The sequence below is a fragment of the Telopea speciosissima genome, chromosome 2, assembly GCF_018873765.1.
Source record: "Telopea speciosissima isolate NSW1024214 ecotype Mountain lineage chromosome 2, Tspe_v1, whole genome shotgun sequence".
NCBI lineage: Eukaryota > Viridiplantae > Streptophyta > Magnoliopsida > Proteales > Proteaceae > Telopea > Telopea speciosissima.
In genome coordinates this window covers 49017680-49044181 of record NC_057917.1, presented here as the reverse complement: position 1 = coordinate 49044181, position 26502 = coordinate 49017680, and the positions used below count along the sequence as shown (strand labels likewise).

Below are 26502 nucleotides of genomic sequence, written 5' to 3'. Positions count from 1 at the left end.
AGTAGAGTGTTGCCACACCTTCCCTCCCCCCTCAACCCCTGTCTCATCAATACAACCCATCTCAATATAAAAGTTGAAAAAATAAAAAAATACTTGAAGGACTTTATAGGAACATCCAAATTCTATGAGACATTGCAAGCAAGAGAAAATAAATGGAAAATTTATATTCCTGCATAGTATACAAGAGAGAGGAGCATCTGCATCCTATTAAAAATGCAAAATTCATTACAACAGAAACTATGAATAAGTTTGACATGTGAGCTCTAAAAGGAGCATGCTTGCTCTTTCTATTCGCAACAGCTGATCTTTACAAATTGTAGTTGATATCAAATCTACAATAAAATAAGGGGGGTGGGGAAGGGAAAAAAACCCCTCACTGCTATATATGTCAACCAAGCTTCAGAGCATCCCTAAATCCAATGCTGAAAGTATCTTCTACGCCTTTCTTATTGAAGCCAGCATTTCCTACTACATTTCCCTTTTGCATCATGGCCACAAACTCGTTGTAATCTATTGTTCCATCCTGGAAGATTAACAAGGAAAAACAGATGTTTTTGAACCCAGTAAGAATACAGCCAGCACTTAATTATCTTAATACAAATAAAAAGTTCTTTTACTAAGGAGACAAGCATGAGCCAAGTTTTTAGGCAAATGAATAAAGAAAGGGGAGAAATACTCTCTCAGCATGCGAAAAATGGAGGATAGAATCCCTCCCCACTCCTGCTCTAGACGGAGCAAACGACCAAGAGGATCATTTTGGAGGATTGATCTAATGTTCATATCCTAGTGAACCAGTCAAAGGACTATACTACAGGTTAGGATCACGCTTTGCCTGGGTTTGTGATTCCAAACCTGGCTTGTGAATACATCATGACCAAATCGGAGGATGAAGTTTATGTTCCCCACTTTATAAAGTGATGCCAAATGTATTTCGGGATGTGGCAAATGTGGTTGACCAGCTTGGTCAAAGAAGTAAGTTGGACCAAAAGTTCAAGTGCAAAGTTGTCCCCTGCTTCATGTCTGAACATGTATTGGTTTTAGGCAAAGAAATGGTGAGATATCTTCCAGATGCTAGCACAACTCTTAACTTAAAACCCATCAACCTTGTCAGGGGCTGGGTTTTTTACCCATCTTACGGCCATTTCTAATTGCTGGACAAATGGATCAATTTTCAACCCAAGATATTACTTCAATCTATAAATTGGGTCATGATGCTGTGCGCTACATCTGTCGAAGACACAGGGAGGATAGCATCTTCCTGTCCTCATATTTTGACTTGCTACTAAAATTATGGGAGAAGGAAGCACTCACATTGTCCTGATCTACTTCTCGGATCATATCTTCCAACTGAGCATCCTCTATGCCAAATTCCTCACAAGCTTGTTGAAGCTCATCTTGGGTGATATAACCACTACCATCTTTGTCAAAGTAAGAGAAAGCAGCAAATAGATGATCTTCCCTGTCAATTTTGTTTAGATGTAACGTTGCAGCTATGAACTCCCCATAATCAATGGTCCCACTATTGTCCACGTCTGCCTGCAATATCAGAACATGCAAAGAATCAAGAAAGAATTAAAAAATAAAATACTGTTTTCGTGCATTTCAGCAATATAGATTCTTGAAATATTGTAATATTTCATTTTCCAGGGTTGTTTTTCTTGGGAAGATACAGGGAAAATCAGAAAAAGATCTTTTGAAAAATAGAAAAGATTCAATCTAAAAAATTGCAAAATTAGGCACAGTTGGTAATTCCTTAAATTTATGAAATGAATTACTATACTGTAGATTGTCATGTAGATCATTTGCCACCCATGCAACACTAAAGCCTCAATTGGTTAAAAGTACTGAATGAAAAATTTTCTAATCATTGCCAACAGTAATTGTGTAACTAACACAAGAGCATACTAAATAATGTACGGCTTGTCCTGGCAGTATTAGCTTTTCTGTATATATGCTATACAACTTACGCCATGAATATCACATAATAATGTATTTCTGTAACTGGCAAGTGAATCAATATGGTGGATAACCAATGGCATGTTGAACTTTAGTCATGAGAAAGCTTGAAATTACTAAAATGCGATATATAAGACTACATATAAACAACTTTGATATTTCTAATATCTTCTACCAGAACTTACTATTGGAATTTTGAATGTCATTACCAGAAGTGTCTTAATGTGTTTAACATGAAAGCCATACACTAAGCCATGTCTCGGTGGAATTGGCAAGATTGAACCGCGGCCCGCCCGGCGACTGCTGGGGGGGGACATTTTGGGAAATGCATTTCAATGAGACTCTTAAAGATGCTACTTTTCAGCACATTCAAGAGGAGACCAACCCGCAACAGTCCCAATCGGATCATGAGAGCCGAGAAGCCCCAAACTCCAGTTTTCTCTTGACTGAACTAGTAGGGAATTCAATTACCTTTACTACAGGAATTCATGTCCAATCAATTACTCCTTCAACCATGTACATGCAGGGAGCAGGTTAAGTTTTTATACTAGGTATAACATGTCATGAAATGTCTTATACAACTTGGTATATTTCAGTTAGGACCGAAAAATTCCATTTGAGCCCGCCCATTTAAAAGAAATAAGGGGTTTACACCCCTCTCAGCTGTCCCTCATCCTCTTCCGGCTTCTTTTCCTTCTCATTCTTTCATTGTCTCCCTATTCACTGCTCCCCCCCCCCCCCCCTTCCCCAACAAATACACTCTTATGTCAGTGGGGAAAATATTAGAAAATATCTTTTTCCAGTGGTCCAGCACAAACCTGCTGGATTATAGATGGGTTAGGTTTAGGCTGGCCCAAGTCCTGTTATCCCCCCTACGTTAACCTGCACAAAAGCTGCCTGGTTAGAACCCTTAGTTTCAGTAGTTATGTGACTGGCTCCTGTCCCATAAAGTTTCTTGCTTCCACATTAGGCTAGCAACAAAATAATTCAGGGTGGTACAGGTTTGAATTTCCAGCCTGAATTTGTACTACGCTACATCTGGGCCTGCTCAAGGTTTTGAATATGCTATTCTAAGCCTGCCATTGCCCATTAAATTTCCACCCCTAGAAGTATGAGTTACACAATACATTAAATGCAGTTCCTTTAGGAAATATAGTATTGCTAGTTCAGAAACCAGGCCCATGCCCCACAACATGGACTTACCAAGTTAGGAACCGGGCAAATTTCAAGCTTTTAATCTATGCTCTATGAAACCACCAATATGGACTCTAGAAGGGAATTTTATATATTTGATGCATCAAGAGTATAGAATCTGCAAAGTTGAATAATTTTAAATTCACAAGCATCATGTTTTTTGAATTTTTGTTGGGGGTACAATATTGGCCACGTCTTACCGGATAATGCAAAATGAGACAATAGATCATATGGTCACGTCATGTACTCATGTTAGTTCTGGGAATGGAAGAACCTTTATATGAGGCCACTGAATTTTTTTTATTGTTTAATGAGGAAGAAGGGCAATTTGGCCATTTCATAAAGAACCGATTTTAACTGGATGTATACTCTCCGAAGTAAGGTAGCTTGTTGCTCTTTTTTTTTTTTTTGAGGTTGTAGAAATGCTTATCTATCATGGATGTGAAGAATTCAGCACTTTTTACTATCTACTTTTTCATCTTAAGTTTATCTCTATCTTTATGAGCACCATTCGACCGTGTGAGAAATACATCCATTCTATGCTGGCATTTATGAATAATCAAATATAAAGTGGGATGAGGAAAAGCATCTGCGTGTTCAACCCCAAGTAATTAGGTCAAGGCTTTGTGAGTTGTGTGGAATCAACTTACTGATTGCATTAGATCATGTATTTCGGACTCTGTCAGATTTGCACCAACCCTCTTCAATCCAGCCTTGAGTTCTTCGAAAGTGATTTGGCCACTATTATCTGTGTCTATCATCTTGAACATTTCTTTTAGGCCAGCAATCTCTTCTTCTGAGAGGCTCTCTGCAATGACCTGTAAAAAATAAAACATGTCATCTATTTACCCTAGAAACCCAATATCAGTTTTTAGCCCAAAGTTCTTTAATAAATATATGCTTTGGTATGAAATCCCTCTAATCTACTATCCAGACAAGCCCCATGTATCAGGAACTTTAAGAAGTCCAATACTTGGAACCCCTTATACAGATGCTTAATATATGCTCACACACTCAATTCCTTATAACTTACTCTCAGTGCCATTTTCTTCAGTTTGTTCATGGCTGAAAAGTGCTTTAATCGTGTGAGAACTGCTGAATCAAGAGGCTTATCAGGGGCCACACCATCAACTTGGACCCAAGGGTGGCCTGAAAGGAAAAAGTACCGCATATTAGTGATGCAAAAAGACTTGACATTTTACAATGTTTACCAGCTTAAAATAGGAAGCAAGTGCCTATGACAAGGCTGGTCAATTGGATTTTCCATTATGACTTAAAAGATATTAATTCCATCAGAGCTTTCTAACAAGTTGTGAAGAGGTACTTTCTCTAGTGTTGAGTTGTGACAATGAAAGAAAAAACCAAATTGAAAGGTTAACCTCCTAGACAAGATCCCAAGATAACACAACTCAGACAGATAACCCAAAATTAACAGAAGATTAAACTTTCTCAGATGAAGGCTATAGGGATTGATCACAAATATGGATATTAAGAAATCTTCATAATATAGAGAAGATCCAATGGTTAGATTTAAAGTAATTTGAAGAACTAGGATTTCTGAATCTGAGATCCATAAAATAAGAAAATTGAAATTAAATTAGATCAAAACCAATGGAATGGACTGAACTTTGGATCGAAACACTGTTTCAGTAGCCTAATCCAATCCCCAAAGTATTAGAACAATCATAAGGTTGGATTGAAAACAATTTTGAAAACTTTTAAATTCTGAAATACAGAAAAACTCAGAAATAAGGAGATTTTAAGTGGCAGCACAACCAGACCTCAGAATGGACCCAAACTTGGGTCAAATTCTTCTCCTAGGATACTCTCCTAAACCCCAAAAGATGGTGCTGATATGATGAACAAAACAGCCTGCGGTAGCCAAGGTCTTAGGTTGAAAACTTAAGCTAAAACAGGGGAGCCATAAGTGTTCAATGAGGAAATCAATAGAGTTTAAAAACAATTGATCAACAACCCAATATTTATCCCAGGTCTGAGAGTATAGACTAACAATAATCAAAGAATAAACTATGATCAGAGAAGTCAATCAATGGAATGAAAATTCAGTACCTGATATGCACAAAACAGAGTATGAAAGAAAGAAGAATAAACCAGGTTTCTCGCTCCCAAGGACCAGACTCCCTCTGCCCTATTGGCTTCCCCCCAAACTGATTCTCTCAGATATTTGCAGAGCAAAACTTCAAGCATTCAATTTCATAAAATCATTGGAGCCTTCTCTACAATGGTTTAAATAGAAAACAATAAAACCAACTCCTATTCAGAATAGGAAACATGAATCCTACTCAAACTATGACATGTCTTTGTCGTTAACTACAAACATTGTTGAAAGAAAACATACTTAAACTAGGAATCAAACAGCAACTAATTACTTAATTAACTAAGCCCTAGATGGGCTGGAGATGCCTAGCCAAGTTAGGCTGTAACTGGAGACCTTTTCTTCTAGCGGAAATAAGTCTTCAGCCCCCTCTCTGCATCAATGCATCCTCGAAAAATGCAGTGTTGGGTTTGGACCAGACAGAATGGTTTATGTTTCTTGATCCTTATCGATGTCATGTTACTACCCAAGGAAAAGGGGAACCAAAAAGATTACAGTTTTCTTAAGCTTTCGTCATGTGAACTAAGTACCAAGAAATACTTTAAAATTCACTAATCATAGAGTTGGCTATACCCATTATTTCAACAGTAAAGAAAGAGAAGAAATATTTCTTGTATTAGATAATCCATTGATGGTTTTTTCCATCCCTTGGAGTACAGGAAACCAGTAGCATATAGCTATCAATCCAACTACCCTCATTTGTATACTAAATGGTGCATGACATCCTCATTAAGTGTACACCAGGAGGCCAAGAGTACAGATCACCAATGCCAGCTGCAATTCAAATTCCGATGTATATAAGTCAACAATCAAAGCAAAAGAAACTCACAAAGAACTTGATGAGCAGTTAGCCGCTTTTTTGGGTCTCTAACAAGCATTTTCCGAATTAAATCTTTTGCACTTTCTGAGATGCTAGGCCAGGGGTCTGATGAAAAGTCAAGATGGCCATGCAGGACCTGTTCAAATATCCCTTGCTCGGTTTCTACAAGATCACGGCAATAAGAAAAAGAAGATCAGTTATTTTCTCTTGCATTCATATGAATGTGCAAACATAAGACATATTCAACTCAATACCCAAAAATCTCACCATCCCAAAATGGAGGGACCCCACTTAACAGAATGTAGATGATCACCCCAGCACTCCAAACATCAACTTCTGGACCATAACGCTTTCGCAGAACTTCTGGGGCAACATAGTAAGGGCTGCCAACCACATCGCTAAAAATTTCCCCTGAAAGGAAAGAAAGGTCACTTCCTAATTAAACTTGGGAAGGTAGAACATCTGCAATACTAGAATGTTGACTTGTAGATGCTCTGTGGCATCAAATAAGGACAGGGAAAAAGCACTGAAAGCACCTGTACCTCATATCTAACAAGAGAATTGGAACATGTCATTAAAAACATAAGCACGTTGTATCATATACAACCACAAGATCTAAAATACACTAGTAATATATTATATCTAACCTGAGAGTACATGAATAGGCCAAGTAAGTTGACTTACCATATGTACATACTCAAAATGTATGTGCATTTCATCTATAATGTGGTAGAGGAAAAAAAAAACTAAGTGAATCCATGTACATAAAATTTTGGCAAAGCAGCAATCTGTTGATATGCTTTCTATATGCTTTGGGGCAACAAACAAATCAACCATGAAAGGAGCTCCACTATGGTAATTGAAATGATAGATAGTTTTATAAAATCCAAATCATTCTTGCTACATTTAGGGGCCACAATAAGAATTTTCTTCCAATGAGTAATTACGACTATTATTTGCTCAATATCTTAATTAACATTTATTTTCTGGTTGTGGAGACTTGATAGGAAACACTCTCCTTCAAAAGAGTACTAGTGCTTAGGGTAGGTCCTCATCAAAGCAAACATGCAAGATTAATAGTTCTAAACCCTTGGCTAATTTTTATTAGAGCGAAAAAGTTTCATCCGGCTAAGTATACACATCTCTGTTCACTAATTTCAGAGGCTTCTTAGGATCTTGATGCAGTAAGATCACCTAAATAGGCTTAATTTAACAGAAATGAGCCTTGGTTGGGTTATATATGTGTCGGGCCTTTGGTCCATGGGGTTTTCATTTTAATGGGCCTATAATGTGGGTAGAGGCTAGGTATATGGGATTACTTAGTTAAGTGTCTTTTTTTTATTTTAATTGTTATTAAGTGATTTAGTTAGGCTGTATTAGAATTCTATAAGTCCTGTTTTGAGTCTTTTTTTTATTATTATTTCACTTTCCTATTCAGTTTAGGACTTTAGGTTACCTTATTAGTTAAAGATTGGGTTAGGCCTTTCCTTCAGTGTTTGAGTCTATTTTTGAGTTTCATTATAAGGCTGTAAGGGGGGCAAGCATTGTACACAGATTTGATTAATGAAAAAGCTGTTGTTGCTGCTTTTCTTCTCTGTTGAAGAATCTCTTGTGTTTTGATCAAGAAACCCCTTATATTTGATCAAGGAGATTGGTGTTTGATCCAATCGAACCACCTTGCAGTGTGAAGCCCAGGTGTTATTTTCTGCTGCCCTTATGCTGCTATTGTGTTATTGGAATGCTGATCTCTTTTCTCATTCACAGTCATTAAGTAAGTTAAATCTGGAATTTCTGCAACTAGAACCTTAGTTTCGAAAAGTTCATATGCTACACTTTTTTTTTAGATTAAGCAAACCAACCATTGGATCATCTTAAGGTATTGATCACTTGTTCAAGAACCCTAACAAAGAACTTGATTTGAATTTGGAGAGGTTCAAACCATTGGATCTTAAGATATTTCTGTGTTTTCTATTTTACCCTTTAGCCTAACCTTGCTACTGTTCTACCAACTGAGCCACTGTTTTATGTCTGAATCAAATCTGGTTTCTTATATTCAATTTGATTTTAACATCTGAAATTGTTGCAGATTTGATTATTTGGTGTTGACCTGATTTATGACTCTATTTTGACCTGAGGAAATGACCATATTACACCTATCAGCTACTGTGGTTTATCTGGACTGAAATACTGATTTCTGCATTAGGTTTACGCAGATCTTTATACCCTCCAGTTCCCTGCCCAGTGCAGTTCCCCCAGTACCTGTAATAAAGGGGGGGGGCAATGACCACCCTACCCCTGCCCGAACACTCTGACCAGGTGGGGTCCACCCCCCTTTATTACAGGCACTGGGGAACTGGGCCGGGCAGGGAACTCCGGTTTATGCACTGTTCTGACATCTGATTTCAGTACTTGTCGAGTTACTTATTCCCTGTTCTTGATTGTTGGTTAATAACCTAAATACCCCTTCCGCAAACATGTTAAGTTTCCCCCTTGAGTTTGAATTATTTGATTTAAGGATCTTGTTTATTGACTACCGTTTTGAGTCTTTCAAATACAGTACTACATTAGATCTTCAATTACTTCTGTGTTCTACACAAATGGAAGAAAAGAATGTCACCCTGGGAGCACATATGATTGTAAAGCTTGAAACCACTTCTTTTACTCCCTTCCATATGGAATAATAACATCCCTCACCCACCCTGTCAGTGACCTATAGTGGTCATAAAGAATAGGTCTTTACCCTCATGCCATGATGAATAAATTTAAGTCTTCATATCACAAAAAGAGGGATAATCATCTTTTTGATCAGCAGGTAGAAATTTGATGAATTTTTCAGAGGAGTTTTTTTCCCCCTTAATTTCTTATCCTTGGGAGGTGGGGATGAACTTGTTATCTTGTTAATATATGCATTATTGTTGGGGAGGATGAGTTTGGGTTCAGAAAAAACCACACATGATCTAACCCAGAGAAGAAATTTTCAAAGATGAAGCTTGCCCAGGCAGTTCATATTACTGCCTAATGCTCCCTTTAGGCTTCCATTACAGGGAAATATTTTCTCAGGAAGTTTCCTTGTCAGTTTCTGACAGAAACTCGATAGATATCAACTCAGAACTTCACAGCAACGTTAAAATTGAGGTAGAAGGTGAAGATGACCGAGTGGGTGACTGAACCAAGGTGTCAAGCTGATATAGGAACTTAGATATCAGAGTCATATCACCCTATGATAGCTAAATGTGACAAACTTGATCTAACCCACAGGGCAGGATGTGAAAGGCCATCTTGTCGGACGATACCCAACAGCTAAATCAACTTGAGAGGAATAGACATGTAGTAAAAGGTTCCACTCTGATGGATGATGTATGACACATATTAAATCAACTTGACAAGAATATGGCTCCAGTTCTTTATGAAAGAGAATATCACTGTAAGCCTCCAACATAAAAAGTGAAATGCAACTGACCCCAATCTTAAAGCCTAGTTTTCAAGAACCATGGAACTTCAGTTTTACAAAAAGTACATACAGGAAAACAGACTCTAGAAGAATGTCACTGAAACCAGAACATTGCCACGGTTAAATGCAAGTCTTGAAGAAATCTATGCACTAGGAAAGGTCCAAACAGGAGATGTAAGTAGAATTTGTATAGACAATGAAAATATTTTAAAAGTGGGTAAATTTATGCCTTCAGGGAACTATGCTACTGTGTACAAAATCGTTCAAGAAAAAAAAAGGCTAAAGTCAAACCTGCACTATTAAGTTGTCATGACACCCCTCCGGAAGTTTTTCAAATATGAAACATGTTATGACATGAATCAAAGTGATGAATGGAGACAGGAAGAATAAAAACTATTGAGATGTAGATAATACTGATAGGAAATAAAGCTTCAGGAATTTTACCTGGCTTGAAGAATACAGACAATCCAAAGTCAATTGTCTTAAGAGGAGAATCCTCCTCATGACTTACAAAGAGAAAATTCTCAGGCTTAAGGTCTCGATGCATGACTCCCATAGAATGGCAAGCTTGCACCACACCAACTATAATCCTAGCAAGTTCAGCAGCCTTCCTCTCTGTAAAATGACCCTTCTGAACGATCCGATCAAATAATTCACCTCCTGCACACAATTCCATGATAACATGAACAGCAACACCATCCTCATAAGCTCCTTTGATGGAGATAACGTTGGGATTGCCTGCCAAGTGGTGCATTATCTGAATTTCCCGTCTCACATCCTCTACATCCTCTTCTGTTATCAGTTTCCTTTTCGCAATTGATTTGCAAGCATACTCTTTTCCTGTTGCTTTCTCCACACATAGATAAGTTGTCCCAAACTGTCCTTGTCCAAGCTTACGCCCCAAGGTGTAGAAATCCTTTAAATGTCCAGTTTTTGTCTGTAACACCTTATCTACCTGGAGCCCAGCACTCTCTGTTCTTCTATGATGGGGCTTCTTGGGTTTGACAGGCTCTGCTGGAGGAGCTGCTGGCTTGGTTTCCTGTTTGGGGATCTTCATTGGTTCAGGGGGTTGGTTTGGAACAGGGGGAGGAATTTCAAGCTCTTTCCCTTCAGATTGTGCGTCACTGATGACTTCTTTGTCAGTACGATGAGAAATATCTCCATCGGAAGGTAATCGGGATCGCCACATTGCGGCTGAAACTGATTGAAAAAATCCATTCTTAGAAATACTTGGTCCTACACAAGTGTTACCCATCTGAAACCGCTCTCAATCTCAATTCCTTGTGAACTTTTCTTTTACCTTCAACATTGAGATCCGATGTTACCAGAAGCATTAACAGCAGAGAAATCTGAAGTCTCTAAGATGATAAGATGAACACCACACATGGTTAAGGACCCTATTTTCACTCTGTACATGGTCTGATGCTTGAAGTTGTCAGCATGAACAACTGAACTCTACTAGATGCCAACACCAGTAAGTCAATAAATACTCAAAAGGAAGATAGAGATCAGAGGAAATTGAGAAAAAAAACTCTCTGAAGTTAATAGAAAGGATCTTCAATTGAGAGAGTTGAGAGTTGTTCGACAATTGCACCAAACAAAATAAACAGTAAACAAAACCAGAATTCTGAAATAACCAAAGGGAACGTATAGATCAGAATAAATTGAAAAACCTCTCTAAGTTATATATAAAACACCCACCAAAGTAGAAATAGAGAAAACCCAATAGTAGATACTACCCAGAACCTGTAAGACCTGAACAACACGAAATCGAATTGAACGAATCCAACTCAAATATCAAGAGACATCAAAGACCATGAAAAAAATTGTTGAAGAAACAGTCATCATAAACGAAGGTCAACCTTCGCTTACCAAGTCGGCTGTGTTGAGGAAGGTTTATCTGGTTTTTCATCTCTTCGTGTTTCTCTCTCTCTCACTCTCCGTTTCTTTTTAGTTTAATTAATTAATATTCAAAGTCTGAGACTCTGAACATGGGCGGAAGCCATTTAGGAAAAGAAAAAGATTTTTTTTTTTTGGTGGGTTCGAAATAAATTCAAAAACGCGTTGGGCGGATGTAACAAATCTTAATTACGAATTAATTAACCTTTTTGAAGCATTAAAAAAATGATGTAGGGGTGGAGTCATGATGAATGAGTGGCCCACGTAGCCTTAGGAACGAACGTGACTTAAAAAACAAGATCATTAAATCCTAACCATTGGATCTTAGGAGAAACCTGCGAACTCATGTACAGTAGTAGAATGTTATTTGATCCATTTTCTTTATCAAAGAAAGGCTTCTCAAATCTCAACACGCATTTGACTTCTTTCTTTCTAATGGCGGGTGGGAAAAGGGAATTGGGGAGAAGTGGGGTTTACTATTGATGTAGTTGCGGAGTAATGCACGATGTCGGCCGGCCCATGCTTTTGTTTATGGGAAGTAGTTTTCTGTACGGGAGTGTGGCCGTCCATGCTCCCATGTGTCTATTTCTCTCCTCCTCAAAATAAGGGGGCAGAGGTGTCTTTTCAAATGAGGAGGAGAGAGATAGATTCATGGGAGTACTGGCATAGGCCACACTCCCGTATAGAAAACTTTCTCCTTTTTTGAAAAGACACCTCTGCCCCCTATGTGTGCAGGGCCAATAGGAGTACACTGTCACAGACCTACTCAATTGGGTGTCCGTGCGATATTCACTAGCATTCTGGGGGTATCAATTGGTCTGGTTCTGGGCTATCGATCTGATTAATTAACGATTCCAACCCTAAGGGGTCAGGACTAGAATCAGACCAATAAGCTAATCGGTTCCAAAATTGAGATCTAAGACTATTAACTAACGGGTGGGCCGATTTCGATTCCAATGGTTCCTAATGGGTAGATCTGGAATCAGACCAATAAGTTATTGGGTGGGTCAATTCTGATCCAAAAAATGACACCCTTAACTAGCACATAATGCATGAGTAAACCTAAACGAGCCATAAAAGGAAAGAAACAAAGCAAGGCAAAGACACACAGATGGTAGGAAGACAAAACATTTTCATTAATTAAATAGAAACATTACAATCTAGTAATATCAAAGGATCACCAAGCGAACTACGTATCAAGAGAATGGACCTCAAACCACTAGCATAGGAGCAAGTAACACTAAATGCTACACTCCTAGATAACCTATCACTTCCTTATAAAAATGTTTTTACGTTTTTTGTATTTTTCTAGAAAGAGACATGATCTCTCTTTAAAAATCATACTCTGAAATTAATTACAAGAATGCCATTAGACACCATCTCCATGCCATGACTAATTCTTAAGCTCCATCTATGCCACGATCATAGGTCATGCGAACAACACTAGATGAATCGACCATGACATTACGTCGGCATCAATAGGGTAATCATTACCGCCTTTCATGGCGTTGGAGTCGTCATTTCGGCCTCATGTGTTTGAGGCGCCCAGGTACACTCCTTCACATAGAACATTTCTCCTTTGATTTAACACAATAAATACAAGATAAGGATTGGCTATTTCGGTCAAACACTCAAATCCCAGTAAATGATAGTAGGGGTAAAGATCCCACGCTTGATCTTGTAGGGATGTTTTCCGACATCCTCTCATACCCTACCCTAGCCATGTGGTCAACATTGAAATCAAATACTTATTGGATCGTATCGATTATATGGAATCTTTATAAAAAAAACAAAAAAGTATCCATTATATGTAACGAAGCTCATTGGACCAACACATCAGAACCAGATTTCTTTTTTGGTAGGAATCAGAATCAGAATCAGATTTCGAAACGGTTATCAGCAACAGCATCTGCATTGATTTGTAGGTGTAGGATTAGGGTTGTAAACGGATCGGATTCGGCTCGGATAGTGCTATATTCGCATCCGTATTTGATTAGTTATCGGACGGATTTGGATAATGCTAAACGGATACGGACACGAATACAAATCGAATATTTTATCCATTTTACATGTAAATATAGCTTTTTGGATAGCTATAGCCTATCCGTATCTGCATCCGTTTAGCTTTCGAATGGATTCGGATAGTAGCGAACAAATACAGACATGGATTTTGACTATTCATTTACACCCTTATATAGGATTTGACGCATCTCCTCACTTGTATGTGAATGTAACTTCGATCAAATCAAGTCTATGTTTATGGTTCTCAGTAAAAAACCAAAAAAAAAAAAGAAATGGTGTCTTCAACAAGACTGAGAACGTGGTTTATTCGTACAGAAAAAAAGAACGTGATTTATCTCTTGCTGCTACAAGCCACCCGTCATTCACAAACTATCAGCAATTTGGTAAAATAAAAAATAAAAGAAAAAAAGAAAGAACGCCACCCATACGGTGCCTTTGCTCCCAAACACAGGGTGCACGAAATGATCACTACATCCCAGGTCATTTTTGTCTTTCAAGGGGTGCGGTGATTAATTTACACATGCCTGTGACTGGGCGCAGGAGCAGCGTGGGTTGTATGATCAAGTAACGTTCTTTGTCCTAAAAAAATAAAAAAACATGAGTTTGGCTTAGTACCTAAAAGTGTATTTTATGTTATGGGAAAAAAGCCTAGATAATACACCGCCGATGGTGGTAGAAGACTTTTAAAAAAAAATATTTGATAGGAGACTTTCTTACGCACCTAATTTTAATGCTAGCAATTACCACATGATGGATAAGATGAGGCTGTGAACATGGACCTCATCTTAGATTCCCTACCACATGTCAATTTTTCAGTTCTATCAAATTTGTCATGTGTCAAAATAGAGTTTCACCAACTCAAGTATGGGAGAGTACACAATTGCGATAAAAAAAAGGACGTATCTATTGCACAAGCCTCTCCCCACTGAAGGGTCTATGGAGCGAGCATCGTAATAAATACAGCCTTATTCTTATTTTCACACAGAGAGACTGTTTCCAGACTCGAACCTCTAACCACTTCATCACACAGTTGCGATCGGAATAACATTGAAATTCATAGACATTTAAGTGTACACAATAAACCATTACCAAAAACATCTTGAAACTTGAGGCTTGAAAAATAATCTTACAATTTGATACAATCTTCAATATTATTTTTTAATTTGAGATTGCATTACCCAACACACTTAAGTTGGTTGCTTTTCTTTGAGATCAATGTGTTGAATCTAGAAGATTATATTTATATGTTTTAGATGTGAAAATCATTGTGTAATATGTGTTTAAAAGTACTAACATGTATATTAATGTGTTAAGAAACTTAAGAGGTATTCGACAATTACACCACCTTTTTCGTTATACAGATTATCATTTAAGCACTTGAGTCAGAGGTACTGCAACCGTTTGATGATTTGATTTAACACAGGATTTATAGAGGGTATGGATGTCTTTTCCAGTCAAACACTCAAGCCCCGTAAATGATACAATTTGGATCCTCTACTGCCGAGTTGCCTGGCAGGATCGTGTTGCCCAGACACAGTGTTGCACGCAATGTTCGCCTGACCCTTGCCCAAATGCCTTGCCCGAATGAGGGTAAGGCGGTCATTGTGCGCAACACCGTGTCTGGGCAGCACGGTCCTGCCGGGCAGCTCGGTGGTAGAGGATCTGGATCCTAAATGATAATAGTAGGGCAAAAGATACCTAGAAAAACAAAATTGTAGGGAAAAAGAACCCATGCTTGATCATGTAGAAGACATCCTCTCATACCCTCTCATATCCTAATCATGTGGACCCAACCATTATATTAAGGATGAAATATTTTATGGAAGGAAGTTAATTGGAGCGACACATCAGAATCAGGGTTTTCCTAACCGATACATATCAGTCCATCTGTCCATGTCGATTGTATCGGATACTTTTCCCCCACAAAGATATCAATATGATACCGGCAGCTAATATCAATGTTTATAGCCAATACAATACTGATTCCTAAAACCCTTACCAAAACAGAACAATCATCCTTTGAGGTCTCTTTAGAATCTGTTGAATCTTTAAAAATTCATTAAATTATTAGATCATTAGTTGGATATCTATTCGGATCAGACAAATTTTTTTTAAATTATTTGAACAAAAATTCGGATACCTTTAAACAAAAACAAATGTAGAACGAATTCAAATTTTCGGATACCCATATACATCCTAACTATGACCCATTAGAATTATCAGCCACTAGAGCTTATCTGAAGGTGTATCATTTATGCCCATCTCCGCCCTTGTATCTGAGTCTAACTTCGATCAAAGTCTTTTTTTTTGGGTTTTCATTAAAAAAAATATATTAATTTTTTCTCTTATTCTTGTGTCTGTAACAAGTAACAAGACCTCTCTCTCTCTCTCTCTCTCTCTCTCTCGGTACTGCCAGCCACCATGAGCAAGGGGCATTGACAAAATATCTGTGGTTAGGCAAAATAAAAAAAAATAAAAAAAATAGGAGAAAGAACGCTACTTGAGTGCGTGCGGTGCATTGCCCCTACACCCAGATACAGAAGTAGGCGAAATGACCGTCGCGCTCCCATGGAAAGACAGAACTTTTTGAGGGTGCGATGGTCACTTCACCCATCCTTGTGTCTGGGGCATTGTCAACTTACTGCACGCGCCTAATAGCGTACTCTTTTCCAAAATAAATAAAATAAAAATTGAACAAATAAACATGAGTTTGGCGTAATAGTTAAAAAATGTATTTTATGTTTTGGGAAGAGAGCCTGATCAATACACCTAGGGGTGTCAATTGGTCCGGTTCTAGGCTATCGGTCCGATTCTCTAGCAGTTTCGGCTCTAAGATGTCAAGATCAGATCTGGACCAATAAGCTCACCGGTTCCAAATATGAGATCCATGACCATTAAGTAATGGATGGTCTGGTTCCAGTTCCTAAGCGGATCCAAACATTATTATAATGTAGAGCCCAAAACAAGGACAATAGTAGTTGCTCTAGAAAAAAGGTAGACGTTCCAATGTGTCAATGTATATATTATCATCTCATGCAAACATAAATGTTAGACTTGAACTAATTTTGATGTCTACACTTTCACATAATTCCTCATATTTAGACTTTGTTTATGCAGAGAGAGAGAGAGAGAGAGAGAGAGAGAGAGAGAGAGAGAGAGAGAGAGAGAGAGAGAGAGAGAGAGAGAGAGAGAGAGAGAGAGAGAGCAAACTATTCTAATCTACACTTTCACATAATTCCTCATATTTAGACTTTGTTTATGCAGAGAGAGAGAGAGAGAGAGAGAGAGAGAGAGAGAGAGAGAGAGAGTTTAGAAATAGCAAACTATTCTAATAATTTGCCATCTGTCATCACCAATTTGGTGGTTCGTGAATAAAGATTTTTATTCAAATAATAATCTATATGTTGCAGTTGTTAGGTATGACTGGAGTTAATACCAAAAACACAGCTTCTGAAGTTGTTTTTCTTTTGTATGACATCATTGGTCAGATTTTATTAGATGATAATCTAGTCCTGGTCATTTCTTCCTGTTCTAACAGTTCTTTAATGGTTCTTGGGACCAGACCAGATCCGAACCAATAAACTAATGGGTGGATCGGTTCCGATTCCTAGCGGGACAGTTCCGGTCCAAGATTGACACCCCTAGATACACCTCCAATAGTAGAAGACCTTTTAACTTTACCAAAAAAAAAAAAAAAAAAATGTAGAAGACCTTTTAAAAAAACATCTGGTAGGAAACTTTCTTATGCACCTAATTTTAATGCCAAAGAATTACCATATGATGGATAAGATGAGTGCTGGTGAAGCCTGATTTCGGTCCAGACAGTGGTTCGGAGGATCTTTGGAGGGCATTTCGGTCTTGAAACAATCTCGTATGGCCTAAAAAGCAGATACATCATCGCCAAGGACGATGAGTTGTGTAGAGCTTGTCGAGACCTTTGAAACGATATGTATTTCGACATATGTTTAGTTTTGGTCTGACCGTGACTAGTTGGTCATTTTTGGGCTCTAGGGGTAATTCTATACATTCTGGGTTAGAGCTTCCCTATATAATGTTCTTTTCTCTGGGAGGGAAGAAGGTAAGGGTTTGTAACATTTCAAAGATAGTGAAATCTGTTATGTTGTTAGACCGTGGACATAGCTTCCCATCTTGGGGGTGAACCACGTAAATCCTTGGTGTTGTGCATTGTGTGCCTTCTCTATTTTTCATTTTCTTCTGCAAATCTTCACTTTTGAGCATTGTTTTCTTAACAATGAGGCCCATAGTGTGTGGACATCTAGATTCCTCGATCCTCTACCACATATCAAATTTCAATTATATCAAAGTTTGTAACGTGGCAAAAAGAGTTTTAAAAACTCAAGTACGAGAGAGTACGTAATACTCCATCCCAAGAAAAATATTTAATTATTGATATTATGGTTTACAGGTAATTCATTGGTTCATTTTGACGGAATCCGGTTCGAGTTAGCCCAATAGAGGAGCTGTAATAGCAAAGGTAGATATGAATTTTCATCATTTACAACTATTTAGAATGACCCTACGTATAGTGTGGACCTTACAGGCATTCCACAGTGAAAAGAAAATAATGATAATGGTATAATTTTAGGTGAGGTGGTGACTTCACGTGAGTTTTATAGGACCTTCGAGTCAAAATTTGGGGAAGCCCAAAACAAGAAAAACGTAGATAAAATCTACTTACAGAAAAGAATCGGATCAAACGAAGTTAATACGAGAAAGTTATGACCTATTTAGTGGCGATAGGTTGAGAAAACCTGCACCAGAGCATAGCCAGATGTGGTTTACCCAGTGAGGCATCAGATCATATCCTTCTTGGTTGTCAATTTGCCAGAGTAGTTTGGTTTGGGAGTACTCTTTCATATTCTCCACCAACGAATTATGATCTTATTTTTTCGACATGGTTGAGTGGCTGGGACTCGATCTTTATTTCAGCAAAACAAGAGATGGGCACGCAAATCTCTATCTCGGGCTTCTTTTATTTGTTGGTACTTATGAGAGCCCGAAATGACCTAGTATTTAATACCAAGGTTTGGACTCCCCAAGAGGTCATTACAGTAGCGGAGGCGACTTATCAAGGATATAGTAGCGCAAATATGAGGATTCCTACATCACATAATGCACGATCAATGTCATCTTCTTCAACGGTTTTTTGGTGCCCTTCTCCTCGAGGATTTCTCAAGTTTAACTGTGATGTTGCACTACAGCAAGGCAAGACTATGGGTGGCTTGGGTATCATTTATACAAGAATGAAATCCTTGAAGGTGGAACAACCAGCAGACTCTAAATTGAATTGAATTTTGAAATGTAATATGTAGCCAATCCAAACTATACCCTCAATCTAAATATTCAACAGACAGAACAACCGGAACACTTTTTCACATGGCGCAAACAAAGTGTGCCCTCTAGAGATTCCTTTTGCAGAAGGGCCTTCTAGAAATCTTTTCCACAATTTTGCAGTGTGGGTCTCTTTCCTCTTACTTTCATTTCTCTTTTTCGAACTTCTCATTTCTTATGTCTTCATTTCTTCTTTTCTCTTACTTTGATTTGCAAGTATCCATGTAGCTGACCCCATTTAGCTGGGATAAGGCTTAGTTTGTTGTTGTTGTTGTCAATAACCAATACTGTAAGGATTCCTCCTCACTAACACATTAATGAGGGGGAACCACACTAAACACTTTGAAGGTGGTAGAAGTAGATTCGTATTCTACTATTTCTCTACATCTTTCATATCATACATATTTTATTAGGTGAATTATGATTGTTGCAAAGTTTTGTTATTTTTTCAAACGTCACAAGGCTTGTATTCTGTCACGTAGATAAATGATGTGTCTATTTCAACTATTGGATAGAGAGAACATGATCTAGATTAGTTACGTATCAAATTTTAGAATCTAATTCAATCAAATACCCCATATATATTGACATGCATCCCGTGAATCAATGTACATTCATTTGCACCATGCTCTCTCAACTTTAAGTAAAAACAGCCCATTCCGAGAATATCATCACATTCCTTTGTTACAAAGATAACTTACCCATGATAATAAAAATTAGCAAGACCCTTTATCTAAACAGCTTCCATTTGGAAGTGCAATTAAAGGTTTAGATATTAGTTTTAAGACAAAGAGAGTTTAGGGTTAACCACCACATCCAATCATGACCACCACTCACAAATTAGGTATCAATTGGGTCAGGTGTGAAGTGTGACTGCTGGCCATCCATATTGCATGGTTTAAACTTTAAACTACTTTACCCACACCATCAAAATGCACGTCACATTAAACAATTGACTCTTATTAAGGTCTGCCTCAACCCCTCAAGTAAAGTAATCCAGACAGATTTAATTTGCTTTATTTAAGAGAGAAAGAGATATTTTGTGTTAGGTCATATATGATCTTGTTTTATCTTGGGCAGGGCAGGAAAGATCCTAACTAGTTCAAGTATCAGACAAAGAATATATCTATCAATAAATCCCTACCTAGTAATATATCCTCTATCTTTCTTTAAAATTTTTTTTTAATAATTTGCCTTATTTATATTATATAATAGAGAGGTTTGTAGCATTTATCATAATTTCTTATTAGTACTTTTGATCATGTTTTGATCCTTAATACATACTTATATTGAGCAAGAAATACTAAAAATCAAAAGAAGTTTTAGATAATATTAGAGACCTAAGGAAATGTCTTATTGGCGGGTTCTCTTAATCTCTTTGCTTGCTATTCATTAAAGTGAAAAACGAAATTTTTTATTCTCTTTCGATGAGATTAAGGAGCAAGGGAGAAGAAAATGAGTTAAGTCTAGGTCTCAATGAATAATCCAACTATCCGGCCAAGAAGAGAAAGAACACGAGATAGAGACGGGAGAGGTGGAAGAAGCTCCTGAGCTCCACTCTACCCTAGGGTATCTGTAGCAAGTAGCTTTTCTCGATTTTGACAACTTTCACTCTACTCTTCAAGTAATTCTTTCTTAGATAGTTCTTTCTGTGGTGCCCTGAGTCTAATATCAAATGTTAGGTATTTGATCAAAACGTCAAAAACGTCAAAACTAATGGAACGTGTTAAATCAAATCTTTAACCTATCCCATATTAGACGGACCAATCTAACATCTCTACACTAAATCGAATCCCATTAAGCACATAATAAAAAACAAAGAGAACAAATTGAATAAAATACTTAAAGGTGAGGAAGAACAAGAAAGGGAATCAAAAGAGAAGAACAAATGAGAAAAGAAAAAGAAAGATTCATAGAGGAAAGGAGGAGAAAAACATATGAAACTAAAACAACATATCTCTCTCTCTCTCTCTCATAATGAAGCAAATTCTGTCTGGACTCTGGAGTTGAAGTCTTGAGGCAGAACTTAAAGAGTCAATTATTTAATGTATCGTGCATTTTGGTGGTGTGGGTAAACCATCCAATGGATGGCTGGCAGTCACACCCAACTCATACCGAATTTGTAAGTGGTGGTCATGAGTGTTTGACCAAAAACTGAATCGAAAATTCTTGCCCATACAGGTCATGATTGCTAACCTAGGAGAAGCTGAGGGAGATGATAATGCTTGAGGGATATATGAGCTTTTGATAAGACCTCTTTCTTCCTAAGGTCATCAGGGAGGTCTTCTGTACCAAAAACTGCCTCCATTAGATTCAAGAGGTACTTGGGAAGCCAATCAACAGCAAAGCTTGCATCAAGGGTATTGAAGATCAATAGTAATTAGTGAAAACAATATCACGAATGTCGTGTATGACAGATTGGCCCTGTCTATCATGTGTACGATAGATCGGTCGTGTTTCATTCTGTAGCTTCATGACAGGTTGTTCACATTGCTATTTTATTCAGTAATTTCCTTTCTTAAAAAATAAAAAAAAATAAAAAAAAAAATAAAAAAAAAATAAAAATAGATCGGTCGTGTTTCATTCTGTAGCTTCATGACAGGTTGTTCACATTGCTATTTTCTTAAAAAAACAAAAAAAAAAAAAAAGAAGAAGAAGAAGAAGAAAGAAAGAAAGAAGAAAACAACATCATTAAACGAGGAGTATTGTTGGGACGGATGCATAAATATGGGGAAGAGATCAAGCAAACAATCACACAAGATCGCAAAGATTTTATGTGGTTTGGCACTGTTGCCGCCGGAATCCTGCTCGATGACGAGGAGATCTGTAAAAGGTAGAAGGGCACTGAAGAAACCCAGAATGGACTCCAAGGGAGGATTCTCCGATGCCAAAGTCAGTCCGGCAAACCAGTAAGTAGAGGAAGTATGAAAGAGTCAGAGTCAATAATGGTGAAATGGTTTACCTAGGTCCCTTCGCCTACTATTTATAGTAGGGGAGTCCTCCAAGGCGGTTGTACTTCCATAGTTCACTGTCACTGGAAATCTTCTGAGGTTGCATAGGAGTGGGATTGTTCTTCTCCCTTTGTGAGCAATCTCCAACGGATAGTGGTTATCCGTTGGTTGTGCAGCTTGGCTGGATAGGGGTTAGGGTCCCCCTATCTTGTACGACAAGATGGTGACATCATCATCGTTATCTGCTTTGTTGTTGATAGTGCCGGTATCCATGGGTCCTTGGGTCATTGACCGGGGTCCGTTTGGCCCTATCAGACACAAATGCCAAGATCCATCTGAGAAAACCAAAGAGTTTTTCATTGAACTAGAAATACACTCTACACCACTCTCAACTTCAATATGTGATTTCTTTTACTTATATCTGGAGTTTTCCCCACAGAGACTAAAAATCATAATCCCCACACAACTACGATTTTACCCATGTATATGTAATGGACTAAAAATCTGATCCAAACATATACAAGCTCAATAATAATTATGTAGACCATTATAGGATACAAGATACAAAACCCAACAAATCTCTACCCTGCCTTAGATTCTGTAAACCACCCTAAAGAAGATTGATATTGATGTCGATTCTGCAAACTCCACCATTATCTCTGCCTGTTCGCCATACTCAAACTGGCATGGCCCACATTCCGCTCAGGGTGCCTCGCATAGCTCTTTTGTCGTACGATGTTACGTGACTCCACATCTCCTACTATTGCAACACAATCGAAAATATTACTTTCACTCATAATATTTGAAACAAAAGAGACTCGATTCTTTCTAGAGATGCATTTGTTCATAGCTTGAACTATTAGTAGCTTTTATCATCCACTAATATTTCTTTCCTTAGTTCTAATGGTAAATCCATCTATTTCAACACTCCCCGCAAGTCTATACAGTTTTCCAATCATCTATCCTTGCATCACAGCCATGACCCCCTTTTGAAACCCTAAAAACTCCACCATTGGATGAGCATTTGAAACCTCTCGAATCTAGTGTTCTCAGTAAAATCAGATTTTTCGTTTTTGGCTTCTTAAACAAAGAATCTCTCAAAAAATGACTCTATTATAAAAACAGTATAGAGAGAGCAGAAATAGACAGAGTGACGAAGAAAGGAGAGAAAAGAGGAGGATGCTCCCAAGAAGTTAAACCCTATCACCCTCAAACTTCAAGCTCCATTATGCAAGTTTGGTAAAGTGATTTATCTTGAAGGGTTTATGAGGAAGGTCCAGTGAAAGAGATGTTTGCTCAAGGACATTAATTGAAGTTTCATCAGTGGCATCAAGCTCTTATGTAGAGGTATGATGAAGAGCATTGCAAAAGGCATTCAAGGGTTGTTGGATTGAATTGTGGAGAACAAAAAAGAGAAGAATAAGAGAATTTAGGGTTTATGTTTCTTTGAGAAGCTACTAACATTCGAAGTGAGGATTTTGTTGAAGCTCCTACAGTGAAGAAGACTTAACAAAAGTGAACCGCACAAGAGGGAATCAACATTGGCTGGAAGTAACCTTTACTTGTATTCCCATACACATATATTAGTGCATAGGCAATATGTTTGATGAAATGCCTAGTCTAGTTTGAGCTTAATTTGGAACAATGTTATATGTTCATTAGCTTGTATTTGGGCATTTCATATAAGCCCACTATTTGTATCATTGGCTATCAAGTGGGTGCTTAATAGTTGGGGGTCAGTGCTCCCATCTAGTGGGTGCTATACAAAATTAAGGGTTGTAGCTCCTTGGCGCAGTAGGTGCTACCTAAACTTGGGGTGGGTGCTGTCGATCGTGACTGTAGTCAAACTATTATATTGCGCATCATATCAAGATCGAATTTGGGGTTGTAGTCCAAGCGATTTTTTTCACCATGGATGTAAGCGCATTGCCAAACCATGTAAGACTTGCCTTGTGTGGTGTGTGCCGTTGTGTGCTCTTGTAGTTATGTGGATGTATGCATACATGTGTGTATTATGTAGGATGGTTTGTGAATTAGATGTATGATGTGTGTGTTGTAGCCTCGGCTGATGATAGTCGTATGTGACTAATTGTGATACACTTGGTAGACCTAGCTACATGGCTGTGAGTGCTTGCGCTGGCGAGGTAGTTTATGTTGTGCATGCGCTTGACTGGTGACCCTGTTGAGACTTGTACTTTAGTGTCATTCACGCCAACAAAGTGAGTTGAGGACACAAGCAAGTTGGGTTCGATTCTTGTGCATCACTGAATCACCCCTCCCCTTCCATTTAGTGGTCATCTCAGTTCAACAAATACCCACAATCCATTTCAGCTAGTGACTGGTCACGCATGTTATCCACCCATGGAATACTTGTGCTGATGTGCGTGTGCGGCCAGACCGACCCCACACACACAGTCTCTTACCTATGACAACCACCTCCTTGCCCATCAAGCCTTGCTTGTGGCTTACCAAGAGGCCATGTCACCAAGGAGGGAGAGGCACACCACCCTTCCTTAAAGTAATTCTTAAGCCTCCTACCCTTTTAGACATAACCCCCTAATTTTTTCATACTATGTTCATAATGTCACAAGGAAAATGGCTCCCATCTGATGCACCACCGTGGCATGCCCTGTGCTCTCACCAGCCTTGTACATGGCTACCTTCATTGCCCACGAACACCATGCTTTAGGCACACCAACCACACGCACACCTATGGCACACGAGACATGCACATATCCACACCACCAAGTGCATTGGGCCATGCACACACCCCTTAGAACATGGCCCATACACACGCCACCATGCCCATGGGCCTTAGCACAAAAGCCATGCACATGCCCTCACGGCCTCACGCACCAGTGCACCTCCACTACCATAAGGGTTTGCCACCATCCCCGAGCCCCTCAAACAATGCCTCCACAGCATATATATATATATAATTATTTTTTCTGGGCACTAGTTTCGCGTTAAGCCCTCATAAAGAAAAAGCAGTAATTAAATTCAAACCCAGAAGGAAAGTGCCTCTTCAGTAGAGAGTAGAATTGGCTCCGAACAGCCACTGTAAGCTTGGAGTGGTAAAAGACAAGTACCAGTGCCATTACATCAGATCATCTGGCCAATCATCGCAAGAGATCACTGAGACTTGCTATGTTTTTACAAAGTGTCCATTCTTGTAGGCTATGTGGTCTAAAAACCTACATCCAGTAGAGGTACAGCCAAAAGGGCTTCAGCTGCCTTCCATTTTCTACCGGATGGCAATTATCAGTGGGTGAATCCATACAGTCGAGATGGTGCCATCCAGGGCATTCCCTATATATCCAACAGTTAGAACAAACAAAAAAATGGTCGTCCGAAGTAGCAGATCCAGTTGTTCCACAGCCAAAATGTTTCTTTATAATTTAGAAAAAGAGAGATTCTTCTTTTAGGAGAGGAAAAGGGGTGGGGTCCTGACATCAAACAAACGAATAGAGTTACCACGCAAATGAACGTTCATAAAAAAAAAAATGATCTACTACAACTATGTACACCAGCTTAAGTGATGGCACCACTTTGGGACAGATGGTAAAGAAAGTCTCGTAACCACTTGAAGTGAAAGGAACAGGAAAACTTGGAGATTAATTCACACAATTCTATTCTAAAACAAGATCCCACTAGTTCTGGCAAAAATTAAGAGGGTATTGAAGCATCTCTAACCTCAAAAGTCACTAAAAACTTGTCCACTACTAGGGGTCAAACATCTCTGACCTGCCCAGCAAAATCAGAATAAGGTGATTCGTCATTTCTTTGTGCTGGAGGAGGAGCATCCCTTCCGAGTGGTGGGCCTTCGATTGGTATTCCTCTCCTCAAGGACGGTGAGGATTCCTTGTCATAAAGATGTGGGTTCCCAAAAACCTGAAAGAAACCGTTCTTCATCTCTTCAGCTGCCTCAAGGAATTGATTCAGACCACCAAACACGCTCCGCTCAATGGCTTCAATGTCACTGCGTAATCCAGGAAAGTTGAAGGGTTCATTGCCAGATGACTCCAAGGGAAAAGAACCTTTTGCCATCTCATTTGTGATATCATCTTCAGTGTATTCTGTGGTGGATTTAACCACTTCAACAGGCCTGAAAGAAAATACCAGAAAGGGTTCTGCACTTGAGTATAAACTGAGAAATACTAACACACCCATATTGGGCCAGTAAATGCAGTTGCCTCATATTTGATTTGACAATAAGATCAGATATGAAATTCTAACTCTTGCCAAGGGTATACAATTCATCAGCAGATAAATCAGCAAAAATAAAAGCGTTGAATGGCTTACAACATTGCATCAAACATATAGGAGTTGTTCGGTTTTTCCTCCCCACCCCACAAACCGAGCGGAAAACGAATCAAACACATGAATCAGTACATGTGGGCCTGTGCACACAGCTACTGGAAAGTTTGCCCTCATGAAAACCCTATGTTTCTCTATATGATGCAACATAAAGATTTTCTCACAAAATACTACATATAGAGATGGCATACGTGCCAAAGCCTATCCATCTCACTAAATGGAGCACAATAAGATTTTCTGCAGTCAGATTCATACAAGTACTTCATAGTACAAGGCAGAGCTTTGTATTAACTGATATTTGCACTGGCAAATGTCACCAACAAGTTTTAAATACATTTTCCTCTAATTTTCAAACCCAATTATCACAAAACTATTTGTTCAAAGTTGGCAGCATTCAATGAAAAAAGGTAGGTTGTGTGCCACA

At 38.5% G+C, this 26502-nt stretch overlaps 2 protein-coding genes and 1 long non-coding RNA gene across 4 annotated transcripts in view; 1 reads left to right on the top strand and 2 right to left on the bottom strand.

The window, feature by feature from the left end:
• Positions 1–140: 140 nt before the first annotated feature.
• LOC122651361 (calcium-dependent protein kinase 1-like) lies at positions 141–11497 on the bottom strand. 2 transcript variants are annotated; one of them, XM_043844730.1, is made up of 8 exons: positions 11410–11497; positions 9982–10837; positions 6354–6497; positions 6096–6248; positions 4184–4299; positions 3801–3968; positions 1312–1536; positions 141–523 (listed from the first exon to the last, which is right to left on the bottom strand). In XM_043844730.1, exons 2-8 carry the CDS (start codon positions 10790–10792, stop codon positions 389–391), a joined length of 1752 nt encoding a protein of 583 aa, XP_043700665.1. In that variant the 5' UTR covers positions 10793–10837; positions 11410–11497; the 3' UTR covers positions 141–388. The 2 variants fall into 2 exon arrangements, with proteins under 2 accessions (XP_043700665.1, XP_043700664.1); XM_043844729.1 differs by lacking the exon at positions 11410–11497 and having other exon boundaries at positions 9982–11012.
• The window catches only part of LOC122651364, a 20102-nt gene continuing 1247 nt past the window's right edge, over positions 7648–26502 (top strand). Inside the window, exons 1-2 of the long non-coding RNA XR_006331443.1 lie at positions 7648–7815; positions 15341–15347. This is a non-coding gene — a long non-coding RNA (uncharacterized LOC122651364). The remainder of the gene's footprint in view (positions 7816–15340; positions 15348–26502) is intronic.
• LOC122651363 (fra a 1-associated protein) overlaps positions 25345–26502 on the bottom strand; it is a 17886-nt gene continuing 16728 nt past the window's right edge. Inside the window, exon 2 of the mRNA XM_043844731.1 lies at positions 25345–25866. Coding sequence (XP_043700666.1) covers positions 25491–25866 — 376 coding nt within the window. The 3' untranslated portion in view covers positions 25345–25490. The remainder of the gene's footprint in view (positions 25867–26502) is intronic.

What these genes read in the sequence shown, in the direction of transcription:
- LOC122651361 (XM_043844730.1), bottom strand. Translation starts at nt 10,792, where the DNA reads ATGGGTAACACTTGTGTAGGACCAAGTATTTCTAAGAATGGATTTTTT. An exon ending in TGAAGAAAATGGCACTGAGA is followed by an intron (nt 3,969 to 4,183) that starts GTAAGTTATAAG and finishes TATTTTTTACAG; the next exon opens with GTCATTGCAGAGAGCCTCTC. An exon ending in GAGAAGTAGATCAGGACAAT is followed by an intron (nt 524 to 1,311) that starts GTGAGTGCTTCC and finishes TTAATCTTCCAG; the next exon opens with GATGGAACAATAGATTACAA.